Source organism: Hibiscus syriacus, unplaced genomic scaffold (assembly GCF_006381635.1).
Source record: "Hibiscus syriacus cultivar Baekdansim isolate YM2019G1 unplaced genomic scaffold, ASM638163v2 tig00110683_pilon, whole genome shotgun sequence".
Lineage (NCBI taxonomy): Eukaryota > Viridiplantae > Streptophyta > Magnoliopsida > Malvales > Malvaceae > Hibiscus > Hibiscus syriacus.
In genome coordinates this window covers 927,597-946,557 of record NW_024062823.1, presented here as the reverse complement: position 1 = coordinate 946,557, position 18,961 = coordinate 927,597, and the positions used below count along the sequence as shown (strand labels likewise).

The 18,961-nt window shown below is 36.4% G+C and overlaps 1 protein-coding gene and 2 long non-coding RNA genes across 6 annotated transcripts; 1 reads left to right on the top strand and 2 right to left on the bottom strand.

Moving 5' to 3' along the window:
* Window positions 1-965: 965 nt before the first annotated feature.
* On the bottom strand, window positions 966-15,808 carry LOC120138307 (trimethylguanosine synthase-like). Of its 2 annotated transcripts, XM_039153816.1 has the most exons (5): window positions 15,086-15,399; window positions 14,917-15,004; window positions 14,423-14,586; window positions 14,084-14,318; window positions 966-1,096 (listed from the first exon to the last, which is right to left on the bottom strand). In XM_039153816.1, exons 1-5 carry the CDS (start codon window positions 15,189-15,191, stop codon window positions 1,006-1,008), a joined length of 684 nt encoding a protein of 227 aa, XP_039009747.1. In that variant the 5' UTR covers window positions 15,192-15,399; the 3' UTR covers window positions 966-1,005. The 2 variants fall into 2 exon arrangements, with proteins under 2 accessions (XP_039009747.1, XP_039009746.1); XM_039153815.1 differs by lacking the exon at window positions 966-1,096 and having other exon boundaries at window positions 13,655-14,315; window positions 15,086-15,808.
* LOC120138311 lies at window positions 1,427-14,139 on the top strand. Its single transcript, XR_005517519.1, has 4 exons — window positions 1,427-1,774; window positions 1,856-1,942; window positions 2,033-2,068; window positions 13,768-14,139. It is a non-coding gene; the product is annotated as an uncharacterized LOC120138311 (long non-coding RNA).
* Window positions 15,809-16,415: 607 nt separating the features above from the next.
* On the bottom strand, window positions 16,416-18,692 carry LOC120138310. 3 transcript variants are annotated; one of them, XR_005517516.1, is made up of 6 exons: window positions 18,283-18,692; window positions 18,020-18,101; window positions 17,867-17,941; window positions 16,727-16,927; window positions 16,564-16,614; window positions 16,416-16,488 (listed from the first exon to the last, which is right to left on the bottom strand). It is a non-coding gene; the product is annotated as an uncharacterized LOC120138310 (long non-coding RNA). The 3 variants fall into 3 exon arrangements; XR_005517518.1 differs by having other exon boundaries at window positions 16,416-16,475; XR_005517517.1 differs by having other exon boundaries at window positions 18,597-18,692.
* Between the last annotated feature and the right edge of the window lie 269 nt (window positions 18,693-18,961).

Here is an 18,961-nt window from a genome sequence, read left to right as displayed (position 1 = left end):
ATTAACAAAATTTGACCCTAAGAAACAAATGTAAGATCATACCTTTCACAAACCAAGTATCATGATTTGTGAGGGAGCTCTGGTAAAAATATTGATATTTCTAATGAACACATCGAGAATCAACCATTTACAAGAACAATAAGGCATCTTTAATTGGAAAATTGATTTTCACCGTAGCCTACTAAGTATGTGTGTGCGCGTAAATATATAAATCTCAGTAAAGTTCACTAATGAATAAAATTTAAGATCACCTCTAATGACCATGGAAGCTGTGCAGACAGAGCCATTTCCGCCAATTGGTTGAGATCTACATTTCTAGGGAGAAACATGACAATTCTGCACCCAATTTTCTTTGCAACATTAAACGGGAAATATCTGCAGAAGTGTAATGAAAACGGAATCAAAACAACTATTAAGAAGCACCAAAAACAAATTTTAAATGTTAGCATAGTGGTAAACACTTTTTTTTTATACGAACCGAAAGTAACTCGAATAAAAAATAACTTAAATCGAAATCAATTCAAACCGAAAGTAACCCGATTGGAAAACAACCAAAACAAAAATATGTTACAATCAGAGAAGAAGAATGGCGTTTAGACGAGAAGAAATTGGGAATTGATGAGTGAGAGTTGGGGATTGAAGATATGGAATTGGGGAGTTTTTCCTAAACACGTGAGGAGCACGGGGAGTTAAAATGATATCTCTTTCTGCTGAACCAGCCCAGATAAAGAAGCCCAATACACTTAAAACATCAGGACCCCCCTCCCCCCCCCAAGGAGGTTATAAGAAGACTGTGTGTGCCTACAGCACCAGATACATGGAAGTCATAAGTCATTAGACAAGTAAAAAGAAGGCAAAACAAATACATGGGGTAAAAGGATGGTTGTTCTGCTGGACAGAATAAATTGTCATATAAAGTAAGAACTAAAAGTATAATGTACAATAAATCAAGACTGGTACCTTTAGCTTAGGTGCCAGAGTGAAAAAAATCTCCAATTACAAAATCTATATGGTCATTGACACCATATAAGCTGCATTATGATATGCATAATCGATCTTCTTTGGATCAATATCAATAGCAATGACATGTGCACTCCTAAGGAATCACATGTTACAAGAAAATTATGGACATAAAATCAGAGCACAAAACCAATTGGAAACGGTACACACTGTTATAGTTTAGGAGAAATAGAAAGGTTTCGAGAAGAAGGTAATAGATAAATAGAGAATTCATAGAAAAGAAAATACTTCATTCATAACTTGAGGAATCAAATGCCTCTACAGCCAGTATTATTTAGTTACAGGGCTAAAAACGGAAATTGTAAAGGATGCCAGCTGGCTGTCCTTTCTAACAGTTTATAACAAACTAAGCTTATCTTCTTTCTCTTTGCAGGTTATTGGGCCACATGACTTGGGCTACTCCAACTCTTCCTGGACTGGAGACTCGGGCGGATCCAACTCTACCTGAACCGGGTACACGGGTTGTTCCACTTCAGAGGGTAAGTACATCATTCTCCCTTCTCGTGCTTCAGTCCCTAATTCCCCATTTTCAGTCCCATATCGTGCCTCAATCCCTAACCCTTGACTTCTTCTTTCCCAATTCCTTTTTCATTTCCACGCTCATCTCCTCCGACTGTGACAATACCCGCCGCTAGAAACGATCCTTGTCCCCAAGGATCAAAGCCTGGAAACTGGCCTCTGAGGACAATATAATCTTCCCACGTATCACTGGTTTAATCGATGTTTGTCCATCACACCAACAATTGCGTGACAGGTTTGTTTTGCCAATTTATTATTCTTTTGCCCATAACCTTATATGGCTCGATTCGAATCTTACCGTCTTCTTCCATTGCAGGAGGATCCATTGAAGACACTGCTGAGTCACCAACGTGTTTCTTCAGGAGACTCACATGAAAAACTGGATGCAATCGTGATGAATCTGGTAAGTCCAATCGATACACGACCTCGCCAATTTTCTCAATAATTTTGTAAGGTTCGTAATATTTTGTGCTAACTTTAAATTTTTTCGCAGGGCCAGTGAAGTTTGGCGATATGGTTGCAACTTCAGGTAAACTGTATCTCCAACTGCAAATACCCTCTCTGATCTCTTCTTGTCTGTTTGTTGTTTCATTCTGTTGCTTGCATTCTCTAACTGTTTAATATCCTCTCTGCTACGCATTAAGTCATTAACAGACCATACTTTAGTTTTTGTCTGCCAAACCATAGTAGGAGGTTTGTAACCATACAATGCCTGAAATGGTGTAAGCTTTAAGGCAGTGTGATAGGTAGTGTTATACCACCTCTCTGGATGAGGCAACCACTTAGCCCACTGCTTTGGTTGAAAAAAACATAAGCCCCTTAAATATTGTTCCAAGCACTGATTCACCCTTTCTGTCTGTCCACTAGTCTCTGGATGGTAAACAGTACTAAATAGGGTTTTAGTACCTAGTTGCTTCATTAGTTCTCTCCAGAAGAGGCTAGTGAATGTCTTGTCTCTGTCAGAAATGACCATTTTAGGCTGGCCATGAAGTTTATAGACAGTATCCAAATATAATTTGGCTACATCAACAGCAGAATAAGGATGTGACAATGCTAGAAAGTGGTTGTATTTAGTAAACTTATCAACTACCACCAAAATGCAATTCTTCTTCAGAGATGTAGGTAAACCCTCTATAAAGTCCATAGTAATTACCTCCCAAGCCTGTTGAGAAATAGGCAGTGGTTGTAGGAGTCCTGGTTTAGCAACATGCTCTACTTTAGTATGTTGACACACTGTACAGGACCTGATATAAGTTGCCACCATAGCCTTCAACCTAGGCCAATAAAAATAAGCTTTAATCCTCTGATAAGTGGCATGTGTTCCTGCATGACCTCCATGAGATGAATAATGTAGGGTTTGAAGGATTTGTAGTCTTAGAGCTCCAGTAACCCCAATATAAACCCTATCCTAAAATCTAAGGATACCCTTAAAATATTTCCACCTAGGATCAGCAGTGGGATTGACTGTTAATATAGATATCCATTCAGTAGTCATTCTATCCTCTTTATAGTTGTCTTTCACTTCCTGCACCCAACTAGGAACGATTAAGGTAGTACCCATAGCCAGACACTGACCTTGATCTTCCCACTGTCTAGAGAGGGCATCAGCAACTACATTGGACTTACCTTTCCTGTATTGAATAGTGTAGTCCAATCCCAATAGTTTAGTCAATCCCTTCTTTTGAATAGCAGTAGTTAATTTCTGCTCCAACAAGTACTTGAGAGGTTCATGGTCTGTTTTGATGACAAAATGACTGCTTTCTAAATAATGCCTCCATTTAGAGACTGCTAAGAGAATAGCAAGGTACTCTCTTTCATATATAGAAAGGGCAACATATCTAAGACTAAGAGCCTTACTAAGGTAGGCAATAGGTCTACCATCCTAAGATAATACAGCACCAATTCCTCCTGAATTTGCATCTGTTTCCAAGTAAAAACTTTTACCAAAATCTGGTAATGCTAAAACATGGGCAACACACATAGCATGTGTAACATCCTTAATATCGGGTTAGTGACTAAATTGTAAGGTTTCAAAATTTGGTGATTTAAATTAGAATAATTGAGTGGTTTAAAGACTTATATGAGAAATGAGGGGTAAGATCAAATTGAAAAGAATGAGGAATGAAAGGATAGTATGGTCATTTGTAAAGAAAATAAAAAAAATATAATAATAATATATGGTATTTATAGATGCACGTGGAAGGAAGGAAATAAACTTTAGAGGTTTCCAGAGTTCCCTTCTTTTTCTTCTTCTTCTTCACGTGTGAAGCCAAGCAAATGTGAGTTTTCTCTTGAGCTGATTATGTGCTGAAATTTAAGTTTAGTTTTGATTATTAGATGCTAAGTAAGATTAAGGAAAGATTAATTAGCTTTAAAACAACAAAATGAAGAGTTTATGAAGATTTAAAGATTTGAAGTTTTTGAATGAAATATCGAAATAAAGTTTATATTGAGAATTGGAAGTTGAATTTGACTTGTCATCAAGTCAATTAAGGGATAGGAAGTGTTAGAATATGAATTTGAACATGTTGCAAAACTAGTATAATTTTTGCAATTACATAGGAATGACTAGATTTGAAGTTAAAGAAGTGATTAGGGAATAGGAATAAGTTTAAGTATGTGTATTAAAGTTAGGAGTATTAAAGGAAGTGAAATAGGAAGGTTTGAGCTGAAATAAGGTGATTTTCGAGCTCAAAATGAGATTTCTGGGCTAGGGGAATCGGTACCCATTCAAGGGGAATCGATCACCCCTCAAACGAGTATGAATTTCCAGAATGCTAGAGGGGAATCGATACCCCCAGGGGGGGAACCGATTCCCCCATAATGAAAAAAAGAAGAAAGAAGAGAGACTAAACTATTAATCCCTTAAATTGATAGGATATTAGAGGTTAATTTCAAGACTTGGGCATCTGATAATCATCTTGAAAATTATGCTTATGTAGATATTGAACGTGACTTTGCTTCAAAGTAAACGAAGAGTTAGAATTGATTCAATTCAAACAAGGCTAAGGTGAGTGCATGTGCATAACAGGATTATGTTAGTATATTCAGTTTTAGAACTGCGATAAGTCTAGATTTAATATCTTGATACATGATTCATTCAATATTATTAAATATGATATGAATTCATACCATATACATTATGGGATATACTATGCAGATTGTGGTAAGTCTATGTTCCAGATTAGAGCTTATATATGAATGAGTTACGAGATATCTATATTAGGTATATGAAGTGTGTGTGCTGTGTTTGTTATGGTTTATATGTATGAATGAGCATATGTATTGACATGTTACAATATATATATATATATATATTATATGAGTTGTGTAAATATGTAGATAAATGTGTTAAATATGTGAAATAGTTAAAATGATCAATATGATTTCATAAGAATATGAAATAAGAAGTATGAAAAGGACATAAGAAAGAATATGAAATATACAGAATATGAATATGAAATCATATGAGGGATGACATGTATGTATGTATGTATGTAATGGTTATATGAAAAGGTATAGGTAATAAGATGATCATATGAACATGTGATAAAGAGCTATAGAAAAAGAAAAATGTGATATGATGTATGAATATGTAATAAGGTAAAAGACAATGCCATGATATGAGTTATGAGAACTGTAAGTATAGTTGGTATGCCAAGAGTCAAAGAACTACCTATGTCTTTCGAGACATATGGACAGTATACCTATGTTCTAAGGAACATATGGATAGTTTACCTAGGTTCTTCGGGACCTATAGACAGTTACCGAGGATCTTTATGACCTCTGGATAGTTACCGAGGATCTTTATGACCTCTGGATAGTTACCGAGGATCTTTATGACCTCTGGATAGTTACCGAGGATCTTTATGACCTCTGGACAGTTACCGAGGATCTTTATGACCTCTGGATAGTTACCGAGGATCTTTATGACCTCTGGATAGTTACCGATGATCTTTATGACCTCTGGACAGTTACTGAGGATCTTTATGACCTCTGGATAGGTCCTTCGGAAAATTCATGGAGCTGTGGGGACAGCATACGTGTGCACAATCTCATAATACTCGTATACCTTGGGTTCTCAATAGTGTATATGGGCTTAAATAAGACATAACGAGGATGTATATAGTTGTATCTTAATATGGTATTATTACGATTTATATTGGCTCATATGTGGTATAATAAATGATGGTATGATAGTATAATTGTGTTTGGATAGTAGACGACATGTTTATATTTTAATAATTCTTTATTATGTAATTATGCCTCACTAAGTCTATGACTTAGCGTGTAAGTGTTTTTACACGTAGGTTTCGAAGAGCAGGAGAATCAAGAATAGGAATTTGCAGATCAACCTATCTCTACTCAGCGATCAGATCAGAAGTAAAGTCACAGTAGGTATTTTGTTGTATGTAGTGTGTTGGCATGTAAGAACAGTGTTAGTTCAAATGCTCTGATTAGTTTTGTCTTGTTTTGGTTAACTCGTGTGCAGTGACAATGTTATTTTAATAAAAGTTTTAAATTTCATTGGTTTTCGTTAAAAGATTAAAGTTTGAAAAGTCAATGTGACACCTCAGACTTGTATCCGGGTCGGATACGGGTTGAGGGTGTTACATTTAATGGTATCAGAGCTACGGTTTAGTCGATTCTCGGCATAAACCAGAGTCCATAGTGTCTTAAAAAGTGTTCATGCCAACACAGTAGTAAGAACTTCTGATCTGATACGAGTAATGAGTATGTTGTTTAGCTGATAGAAATTCTTGGTTATCTTTTATTAGATGTCCGGACAAGATAGCTCTCGGGGTGAAGCGAGAGATGATAGATTAGCTGAAAATAGTAATTCACCTGCCCTGGCCAGGCAAGGTGAAGGACAGGCACCCTCTGGAGTGCCTGTACAAGATCAAAATGTATTCTTCAGGACGTTGGGCACTATTTTGACACGTTCCAAACTCCTGCATCCTCAACGCAGAGGATTAATATAGCCAAAGAGTTAAAGGGATTAGGAGCTCCAGAGTTCAAAGGTGAAGCCGAAGAAGGTCCTGTTGTTGCGGACCTTTGGCTTAATGATGTAAAGATCATGTTAGAGGGACTCCACTGCTCTGATATGGAGAAACTAGATGGGATGGTCTCTTTGCTCCGTGGGCAAGCGAGAATCTGGTGGACGAATGTTATTCATAGGATGCCAAATGATCAGAAAACATGGTATTTGTTTTTAGAAGAGTTTAAGCACAAGTATATAGGAGATCAGTTCATCAGGGAAATGAAGCAAGAATTCTTGAATTTGAAACAGCTGAATCGCACTGTGTATGAATATGAGTGTGAATTCAACAAGTTAAGTCGATTCGCGGCCGAATTGATTCGGACAGAGAAAGAAGCATGTGAGTGGTTTGTTGAAGGACTACGACCAAGGCTAAAAGAGATGTTGATTGTTTTGAACTTGTCCTCGTTTCAGGAAGTAGTAAATCGTGCTAAAGCTCTAGAAAGAGCTTAGAATGAGCGGTTTGGGGATCAGAAAGCTCAATCTTCTAAAAGAACGGGGCTTCGTCGAGCTCTGTACCACCCAAGAGAGGTAGAGATTCTGGGTTCCAATACCAAGTAAGGTCTGAATCAGTGGTATCCTCTGCTAGAGGATCAAATCAGATGAGAGCTAGACAGACTCAATTAGGAAAGTCTGGTGATGGAAGAGCACAACAGAGACACTGTCAGATTTGTGAGAGATATCATAGTGGGGCATGTAGAGTTGAATCTGGAGCCTGTTTTCGATGTGGGGAAATAGGACATTTCATGAGAGATTGTCCATTGGGGACAGGAGAGCCTGTGCAGTCGTAGCGACCTGCTTCGATATCCCAGAGAGGACGGGGTAGAGGTAGAGGAAGAAGTTAGACAGAATTTTCTACTCAACAGGAAATGCGCTCTACGGCTAGAGTATATAATCTCAATATCAGTAAAGACAATGAGGATCCAGAGATAATAGCAGGTATCTTCTATTGTACAGTAAATGCTTTATGATATTAGTTGATATGAGCTGTATAACCATATAAGAGTAGAGAATGGGTAAGAGAATTGAGAATTTAGTTAGAAGTCATTTTTTTAGAAATAGTGTAGTGACAATTCCATTAAGGTACAGTGTTAAAGTAAACAAGATATGTTAGAAGTGTTACATTCGAATTCAGGGAATTTAATTCTCTGTTAATCTAATGGAGATATTTCTCAAGGGATAAGTAAGGAGATAGTGATTTATAAAGGAGTATATATATAGGGAATTAAATGAAAAAGGGGTTTAAAGTGTGAATTATAAGTTGATATGGGGTACGGCAATGGTGGATAATGTTATGAAAAGATTGATTGATTTCGTAAAGTATACGTTTAATAACATTTGAAGAGGTTTAGGGTTGTATTCTGAGTTATAGAATGATGGAATAAGAGATTGGGTATGGTTATAAGGTAATTAGAAATGGATTGGGTTCTTTGGGAAGTGAAAGCAAATCATTCATTACAAATTGCAATGGGATAAAGTAGAGAAGGAGCATGAGAACATTGAAAGATATGTTCTTATCGATATGTGTAATGAAAATTCGAGGACGAATTTTCTTTAAAGGAGGAGAGATTTGTAACATCCTTAATACCGGGTTAGTGACTAAATTGTAAGGTTTCAAAATTTGGTGATTTAAATTAGAATAATTGAGTGGTTTAAAGACTTATATGAGAAATGAGGGGTAAGATCAAATTGAAAAGAATGAGGAATGAAAGGATAGTATGGTCATTTGTAAAGAAAATAAAAAAAAATATAATAATAATATATGGTATATATAGATGCACGTGGAAGGAAGGAAAGAAAGTTTAGAGGTTTCTAGAGTTCCCTTCTTTTTCTTCTTCTTCTTCACGTGTGAAGCCAAGCAAAGGTGAGTTTTCTCTTGAGCTGATTATGTGCTGAAATTTAAGTTTAGTTTTGATTATTAGATGCTAAGTAAGATTAAGGAAAGATTAATTTGCTTTAAAACAACAAAATGAAGAGTTTATGAGGATTTAAAGATTTGAAGTTTTTGAATGAAATATCGAAATAAAGTTTATATTGAGAATTGGAAGTTGAATTTGACTTGTCATCAAGTCAATTAAGGGATAGAAAAAGTGTTAGAATAGGAATTTGAACATGTTGCAAAACTAGTATAATTTTTGCAATTACATAGGAATGACTAGATTTGAAGTTAAAGAAGTGATTAGGGAATAGGAATAAGTTTAAGTATGTGTATTAAAGTTAGGAGTATTAAAGGAAGTGAAATAGGAAGGTTTGAGCTGAAATAAGGTGATTTTCGAGCTCAAAATGAGATTTCTGGGCTAGGGGAATCGGTACCCATTCAAGGGGAATCGATCCCCCCTCAAACGAGTATGAATTTCCAGAATGCTAGAGGGGAATCGATACCCCCAGGGGGGGAACCGATTCCCCCATAATGAAAAAAAAAGAAGAAAGAAGAGAGACTAAACTATTAATCCCTTAAATTGGTAGGATATTAGAGGTTAATTTCAAGACTTGGGCATCTGATAATCATCTTGAAAATTATGCTTATGTAGATATTGAACGTGACTTTGCTTCAAAGTAAACGAAGGGTTAGAATTGATTCAATTCAAACAAGGCTAAGGTGAGTGCATGTGCATAACAGGATTATGTTAGTATATTCAGTTTTAGAACTGCGATAAGTCTAGATTTAATATCTTGATACATGATTCATTCAATATTATTAAATATGATATGAATTCATACCATATACATTATGGGATATACTATGCAGATTGTGGTAAGTCTATGTTCCAGATTAGAGCTTATATATGAATGAGTTACGAGATATCTATATTAGGTATATGAAGTGTGTGTGCTGTGTTTGTTATGGTTTATATGTATGAATGCGCATATGTATTGACATGTTACAATATATATATATATATATATTATTATGAGTTGTGTAAATATGTAGATAAATGTGTTAAATATGTGAAATAGTTAAAATGATCAATATGATTTCATAAGAATATGAAATAAGAAGTATGAAAATGACATAAGAAAGAATATGAAATATACAGAATATGAATATGAAATCATATGAGGGATGACATGTATGTATGTATGTAATGGTTATATGAGAAGGTATAGGTAATAAGATGATCATATGAACATGTGATAAAGAGCTATAGAAAAAGAAAAATGTGATATGATGTATGAATATGTAATAAGGTAAAGACAATGCCATGATATGAGTTATGAGAACTGTAAGTATAGTTGGTATGCCAAGAGTCAAAGAACTACATATGTCTTTCGAGACATATGGACAGTATACCTATGTTCTAAGGAACATATGGATAGTTTACCTAGGTTCTTCGGGACCTATGGACAGTTACCGAGGATCTTTATGACCTCTGAATAGTTACCGAGGATCTTTATGACCTCTGGATAGTTACCGAGGATCTTTATGACCTCTGGACAGTTACCGAGGATCTTTATGACCTCTGGACAGTTACCGAGATCTTTATGACCTCTGGATAGTTACCGAGGATCTTTATGATCTCTGGACAGTTACCGAGGATCTTTATGACCTCTGGATAGGTCCTTCGGAAAATTCATGGAGCTGTGGGGACAGCATACGTGTGCACAATCTCATAATACTCGTATACCTTGGGTTCTTAATAGTGTATATGGGCTTAAATAAGACATAACGAGGATGTATATAGTTGTATCTTAATATGGTATTATTACGATTTATATTGGCTCATATGTGGTATAATAAATGATGGTATGATAGTATAATTGTGTTTGGATAGTAGACGACATGTTTATATTTTAATAATTCTTTATTATGTAATTATGCCTCACTAAGTCTATGACTTAGCGTGTAAGTGTTTTTACACGTAGGTTTCGAAGAGCAGGAGAATCAAGAATAGGAATTTGCAGATCAACCTATCTCTACTCAGCGATCAGATCAGAAGTAAAGTCACAGTAGGTATTTTGTTGTATGTAGTGTGTTGGCATGTAAGAACAGTGTTAGTTCAAATGCTCTGATTAGTTTTGTCTTGTTTTGGTTAACTCGTGTGCAGTGACAATGTTATTTTAATAAAAGTTTTAAATTTCATTGGTTTTCGTTAAAAGATTAAAGTTTGAAAAGTCAATGTGACACCTCAGACTTGTATCCGGGTCGGATACGGGTTGAGGGTGTTACATCATGCTTCAGATTTTCAAAAGCAATTAAATCATCAATAGTCCACTTAAAACTGTCTTTCTTAAGCATCTGTGTCTAGGGTTTACTAATTGTACCATAATCCTTTATAAAACTTTTGTAATAACCTGTTAATCCCAAAAATCCACGCAAAGATTTTAAAATTTTTGGCACAAGCCAATTCTTCATAGCTGCCACTTTAGTAGGATCAATAGATACCCAGAAGCTGAAATAATATGGCCCAAATACTCTACTTGAGTCTGTCCAAAGAAACATTTGGACATCTTGGCAAATAACTAATTAGTTTTCAAGACTACCAAAACTAATTGTAAATGAATAATATGATCAGCCATAGAGGTACTATAGACTAGGATATCATCAAAAAATACCGAGACAAATTTTCTTAGAAATAAACTAAACAATTCATTCATTAGAGCTTGAAATGTAGCAGGGGCATTAGTAAGGGCATTACCTTGAATTCATAATGGCTCTGATGAGTTTTGAATATTGTCTTGTATATATCCTCAGGCTTAATTCTGATTTGCCAATAACCAGACCTTAAATCAATTTTTGAAAAATAGACTGCTCCATGTAATTCATCCAATAGATCCTCCACAACAGGAATAGGAAATTTATCCTTTACTGTCATACTGTTTAGCTTCTTGTAATCTATACAAAACCTCCAAGTATCATCCTTTTTTTTTACTAAAAGACATGAAGAAGCAAATGGACTTTTGCTTGGTTGAATAATAGAGGAGGAGAGCATATTAGCAATCTGTTTTTCTACTTCAGCTTTCTGATTATGGGGAAATTGTAGGGTCTTAAATTAATAGGAGAAGCTTTAGGTTTAAGAGGAATAGCATGGTCATGGTTCCTTGTAGGTGGTAGACCTGTAAGCTCAGCAAAAATAAAGTGATATTGTTCCAAGAGAGGCTGGATAGCTGTAGGAATAGTCTTTGAACCCTCAGACATAGTGAATAATACTACACGTCCCAAAATAGGTGAATCAGGAGCTGTCATCTTCAATAGTGTAGCTCCTGAAATCTATTGCAAAAAATTTGATTATCGTTGACCCCGTATAACAATTTGCTCCCCTTTATGCACAAAACTCAGTGTCATGTTATTGAAGTCCATCAAGATTGGACTAAACAATTTCATCCAATCCACACCTAACACCATATCACTTCCCCCAATTGAAGTAGTCTAAAATCATGTATAAAAGAATGCCCTTGCATCTTCCATTCTACCTCATTACACCTTGCTGAACTGTAGAGTTGTTGTCCATTAGCTACTATAATAGCCAAAGGATGAGGAGTGATTACTTGTATACCAGCATCAGCCCACTGAAGTGTTAAAAAACTGTGGGTACTACCACTGTCAATCAATATGTTTAATGGTCTACCTTGAATTGTTCCCTGAATCCTCATTGTATTATGACCAGTGCATCCAATAATAGCATTCATAGATATTTCTAGTCTCTCATCTTCTTGCATAATTTGTTGCTTTGAATCTATTGGTAAAATTTCTGAAGGTAGAACAGTGTCATCCTCAATCATCATATTCAATTGCTTTGTTTTGCACTGATGACATGGAGCAATTTTTTTTCCACACTTATAACATAAATTGTTTTATCTTCTGTGGTCTATTAGGTTCTGTTTTGGTGGTATACTGGTTGAATTCTTATGTTGTACTGGTAGCTGATTTAGCTTTTGAGTAGATAGAGGGTTTAGGTAAGGTGGATTTCTGAAGGATGATCTCAATCTTTTGTTCTCAAACTCCACAGACAACTCATATAATTTAGCTTGCCTACATGCCTTAGAAAGTGACTTAGGGTCCAAAGCCTTGACTTTGTGTTTAATATCATCTCTTAACCCACTAATAAACAAAGAAACAAAGAAATTTTCCCAAAAAGTAGGATTTTATAAGAGCATAAGTGGTTGTAATTCTTCAAATTTGTCTTGATACTCTTCCACAGACCCCTTTTGTACTAATTTTGTAAACTCCTCCACTATATCAGCCAAGAATCTGTCACTGAACCTATGACACAGGTCTGCCTCAAACTCATGCCATGTCACATGATGTTTTTGCATAATGTAACCATCAAACCAGATTTCAGCCTTACCTATTAAATACATTGTAGTAACCTCCACTCTTTGCTCATCAACAATACTACAAAGAGAAAAGTATTTAAGACATTTTTGTATCCACCCTTGTGGATTAATTCCTTCAAAAAATGGTAGCTCAATTTTTAGTCTATGCCACATTGCTCCTGAAGTATTAGAAGACCCCCCTGTGCCTCTTTTATCCACCTCTAAGGCCATTAAATTATTTATAACAACACTGTTCTCATCCATTTGGTTGTCATTTTTAAAACTAGTCAGATGAACAGGTAAATCATCTGGTTTAGACTTGAGAATTCCAGGTTCATCAGGTTTACAAGTAAACCTAGTCTTATCATTAATCACTGTTACCTTAACAGGTTGTTTGCCACTCATATTAGATGAATTAGGAGTCTGTACCTAGTCATCAGCAGACTGGTTCTGGTCTTCCTTTCTACCAGTCAAAATCTTCAAAAGTTCCTCAACATATCATTGATTCGTGGCCATTCTAGACTCCAGTGCAATGATTCTGTTTTCTTGCGTTTCCCACCATTTAGGTGGATTAGTCTCCTCTTGACCTTGTTTCACCAACGTTGTTAATTCTTCTATCTGTTTTTGCAGACCAGATAAATGAGTTTTCATATTCTGATTCTTCATGTCATGCCCACTGATTTTGCCAGAAATCGAGGCTCTGAATACCAATTGTTATAATTTAGGTGAAATATAAAGGATTCGAGAAGAAGGTAATAGAGAAATAGAGAATTCAGAGAAAAGAAAATACTTCATTCATAACTTGAGGAATTAAATGCCTCTACAGCCAGTATTATTTAGTTACAGGGCTAAAAACGAAAATTGGAAAGGATGCCAGTTGGCTGTCCTTTCTAACAGTTTATAACAGACTAAGCTTATCTTCTTTCTCTTTGCAGGTTATTGGGCCACATGACTTGAGCTGCTCCAACTCTTCCTGGACTGAAGACTCGGGCAAATCCAACTCTACCTAAACCGGGTACACAGGTTGCTCCACATAAGAGGGTAAGTACATCATTCCCCCTTCTCGTGCTTCAATCCCTAATTCCCCATTTTCAATCTCATCTCGTGCCTCAATCCCCAACCCTTGACTTCTTCTTTCCCCAATTCCTCATTTTCAATCCCATCTCGTGCCTCAATCCCCAACCCTTGACTTCTTCTTTCCCCAATTCCTTCTTCATTTCCACGCTCATATCCTCCGACTGTGACACACACCTCTTGGACAATTGAATGGCATTCCCACCAACTCCAGTAAAAGAGTCAACAACAATGCCACTCCCACAACGGGATGCATGATGCCTAGCAATAAGCTCTGGAGTTACAGAAAACCATCCTTCCTCATCCATTTTAATACCCTCATCGAATCTGGAGAATAGTAGATATCTCTGACACCAATATTTACTAATAATGGCAGAGTACACCTCAGACATTCCTTGGAATTGAAGTTCTGTACATAGAAACAACAATTCAAATTCTAATCCAACTAAAAGAAAACTTTATGCAATTGCTATAACTAGTCAATTGATAAATAAGAACAAAAATTGAATTATAGACCATCATTCCGAGACAATTTCCTCTGAGATCGTCTTCTTGTTTTCTTTTTCCCTTTAATAGTAGCAGCCGCAAGCAGGGTATCCACCTGGTCTGTTGCTAAAGCAATGGTTTCTAAAGCAATATCATCAGCATCACATATTGTTTCAATGGGTGTCTTGGTCACACTGACAGCAAATTTAAATGTCAGAAACCCAAAAATGGACACAATTAAGAGCATGCTCATTGTAGAATCCATAATTAACTGGGACCTATTGACTTTGCATTCATATGGTTATCAGTTTACGTGTACCCCCAAAAATATTAGATGTTTCATATCTGCAACTGCAATGAGAACCAAACTGTTGAAAGCATGTTCCTCAGCCATTACAAATATAAATGAAGCTGCAAAATTTCAGTTTTGCAAGATAATGAAGTGAAATGAGACTTTCAGAAAACAACTGCAGGTCCACAATAAACCCAAAACTTAAAGTGCGTTAAAAAGGGGAAATATTAACCTGCCAAGATTGTCCTGAACATCTGATATTAAGTTAAATGTAGCTTCACCATCACCATCGCAACCACCACTGGTCTCGCAATTTTCACCTGCAAGCTCAAAACTTTTGCTTACAGAAGGGGTTGTCAAACTCAAAGCAGACGCAAGTTTGATTCCAACTGAAAGCTCACCAGACAGCAGTTTTTCTAATCCATCATCGCGTATGTATTTCTGAATGAAGTCTGTAGCCGTTTCATTTGACTTATCATTAAGGTTATCAAATACTAGATTTTCCATGCCTTCGGGTGGGTCCCATGTAGAAGCTTGAGTTTTAATATTATAGAAGTAGTTCCTTGAGAAGAAAGTGTCCCAGAACACCTCCAACCACCAAAAACACCACCATATGTCTGGTCATTAAAATCACAATCGAGCACTCCAGTACTTGTTGAACATGACTCAGGAACAAGCAGCTGCTGAGTGCTGTTATAAGTATAAACCTTATCAACCTTTTCATTGCAGTGAGTCCCAGAGGAACATTCAAAACATTGATGCTCCATCAAGCTTCGCTCATCACTGTTATTAAAATGGTCAACACCTGCTCCCATCAAGCAGCAATCTGGTATAAGTTCACCTAAACTAGTTGAGTTCACTGTATTTTTCTCATCATCCTTAGACATAATATCATTCTGCTGTGTGAAGTTATATTCCTGATCATCATTAGTTACAAGGTCAGGACTTTCATTACAGTTTTGTTCCATGGCAGACCCACAAATCGTCCCAGCCAAGCCTGATACCTTCTTGCTTATGATTGGGGCATAGAGATTCAGCAACAGCCACTTCAACATCATGATAGGATGATTGACTTTGACCCAAAATTGACATGCAAGAAAAAGATCTGCATGAGGTATCATATAAAATTGAAGGAGATTCAATCTTCATCTCAGTCACTTCAGAAAATTCCAGTGCTTCTTCAGTGTTTTTATGACCAAAAGAACTCTTTGGAAGTGTACCCTTCTTTCTGCTTCTTGTCATTTTACTCCTTGTCTGGCAGAAAACTAAAATCATCAATAGGCCTCTTTAAAGAAGTAATGACCATCACCAACTTCAAATATGTGTCTTATAATTACAGCAAACAAATACTTACCACTTTTCCCAAAACTTCAAATTATTCAAGAACTCATGAAAATTTTATCAAGGATAGGGAAAAAATACACTGATTTAATATCTATGTGCAACACAATAGAAAAAAGTAAAGGTACTAGAAGTATTTTGGATTTACATGCTTGGATTGGAAGGACAGTGGAAGGCCCAAGGCATCCATTTCTTTAGCCAGTTCAATATCATAAGGTGAAATGCTGAAATCTGAACCAACCATAAAACAGACCCAAAGAAAAGAAGGCATCGATCAATAAAACACTCTAGGCATACCACAACATCCAAGTTATACCCCACTACCAATACAAATAACTAAAACTAACACCAAGAAAGCTTGAGAAAAGTTCAAAAATAAATTGCAGAGCACTTGCCACAGGTTGCGTGAAAAGTTCTTGAGCGGTTCTTATCGTTTTGTCGAGATGATTTCTGCATTTAAATACTAATAATAAACATATAAAAGGGTGACCCAAAAAAGAAATTAAAAGAAAGAAAAGAGTTAGAGAAGAGAAATTACATTGCTGTCAGATAAGAAAGAAAAATCCCGAACTCCGTGAAATCATCGTCCCTGCATAAGAAAAGAAGGGGTTGAGTTTGAAGTTAACTAAAGTCTTTAACAATTCATCTCTAATTATCAGCAGAAAGAAAAGATGGGTAAAAAGGAGGGAAAGAAGTAAAACCATAAGTGGATTTCCGTGAGGTTGAAGAGAGGACCAAAGCTTTGATGAATGGAGCTTCGCTTTGGTTTTCGACTGTGTTCATTTCGTACGAGATTAGGGCATCCAAAATTTCCCGCTTTTCTTACACAACTTCACCAGTTGGCTTGGCTTTATCTTCAGATGAGACTTTAAGCTGCTTGGCGTATTTTGCAGGCCTTTGAACTGAAACATAGAGTGATTTTTACAATGTCTTTATGGCGATGTTTGAAATGAATAAATGGATGAATAAAGGAAGAGTGGAATAAAAAGGTGGCGGCAGCATTGAGCCTCCATTGACTCGTTCATTGCTATGTTAAGATGCAGGAATCCATAAAGATAATGTTTTAAGAGAAGAAAATTTGACCAATGATATTATTTTTAGTTTTGAGTTTGGGGTTTTAATCACTTAATTATCTCACAGTCTGTCACCACATGTTTAATTCATAGGACTATTATTTAAGCAAGAGGTAGCGGCAAAGGAAGGCATTGATGTAGTCATTGTAATAAAATATTTGTACTATAAATTATTAACTTTGATTCAACAAATTTGAATATGATAATTTATTGTCTGATTAAGTGTGATCTCGAGTTTCAAGCAACTAGCACGTAACCCTTAAACACAACTTAAAAAAAATTAGGTCGAATCTACAGAAGTACGCCTCGCCTACGAAAGGCACGCGCCTTCGCCATGCTCCTTACGCCTAGGTTCCAAGAACCCTTTGCGCCTTGCGCCTTTTTAAACTAAGGGATAAATTATAAAACTTAGTGCATCTCTAAAGTGCAATCAAACAAACAAGTTCAAAAGATAGTCCGAATAGACTAACAATAATCATAATTACGAATCAATCAGTGAGAAACATAATTTGGATGCTATGTAAATGATTATGATCCGTACACATGTCACACCATCCGAAGAGTGGGTTCCCCAGAACCACTCAAACTATAATCACACCATCTAAAGTGAGGTCCATCACAAAGACAGAGACCTCAGAATCTAAAAGTGACATTCACCCCGTCGATTGAATGCACTGAACTTCCCTATCAAAATTCATCCCAATATGACATGCAAAATGATATACATATCTGATTTTTTATCCGATCCGAAAGCAAAATATTACACACCTCGACAAAACAGCCAACGAAGATCGTATTAACTCCCATGGTCAGCTCAAACAATGGGTCAAACTGAATCCGCTCCTACAAAATAATCCAATAATAATTTTATTAACCTAATTTAACGAACTAAATCTAAGTCAAAGTACAAGCTACACTTACGGACGTTCTTGTAATTCGAGTCATTTCAAAAATAACAGCAAAGGCGAAGGGGACGGTAATTCTGATTACAGTTCGATAACTGCTGCAAAAATACGACATTCGTATCAAATCCTAAATCAACACTTTCTCAAATATTACACGATAAAATGACGATAAAACGATAATTATAATTATTTCCAATTCGAAACGAGAAAAAAGACAACAAGGTTTCAATTCGATTAAAGGACTGCCAGAATAACCAAAAGGGAAGTCTACACACTGACAGCAGTCCCAAAGGTCGAGGATCTCACGGCCAGCCTTGCCGTGGCCTTAAACGGCCGGAGACAGTGTTTCCGGAAAGAGGCAGCAGTGGTTTTATGACGAAAACGGGGTTGTTCAGCCGCAACCGAGGTCGGTTAGGCCTTCCCCGACGATAACCCGGTCTCAAGGTGGCCTTGAACGGCCGAAAAGAACCCCTACGGCGGCGGAGAAGTGACGGGAACGAAGCAAATTTCGGCTGGCGGTTTAGATTACAAATTACAAAACCGGCGGTGTTCGTCGATCAAGAAATCAGGTGTAACGTGACCAACGGTCTTACCTCGACGACAAACGATGACGGTGAGGTATGAACGGAAGCAGCGAAGACTAAAAGGGTGAGCAGCGCAAGGGTTTGAGAAAACGAAGGAAAAATGAAGAAGAATGGCGTCGCGCTGTTTAACAGAGAGAGTTAGAATCCAAGTTAAATTGAGATTGGGTTAACTACTTTCTAGATCCTCTTTTTATTTAGAGTTTACGACATTGCTTCTACTTTATATTATTTTACAAATTAGTCACCGATCTCAAATTATGGATTTAAAGTAGAAATTCCCAAATTCTAGGGTTTTCAATTTGGGCTAAAATTCTAGGGTATAATTGTGTGTGATTTTAAAAATTTTGATGTGTTATTAATATTATGCTATTTTA

Coding starts and splice junctions, on each gene's coding strand:
- LOC120138307 (XM_039153815.1), bottom strand. CDS start 15,191: ATGGAAAATCTAGTATTTGATAACCTTAATGATAAGTCAAATGAAACG. Junction 15,005..15,085: donor ATTAGAAAAACTGCTGTCTG/GTGAGCTTTCAG, acceptor TTGAGCTTGCAG/GTGAAAATTGCGAGACCAGT. Junction 14,316..14,422: donor GAAATTGTCTCGGAATGATG/GTCTATAATTCA, acceptor TTCTATGTACAG/AACTTCAATTCCAAGGAATG.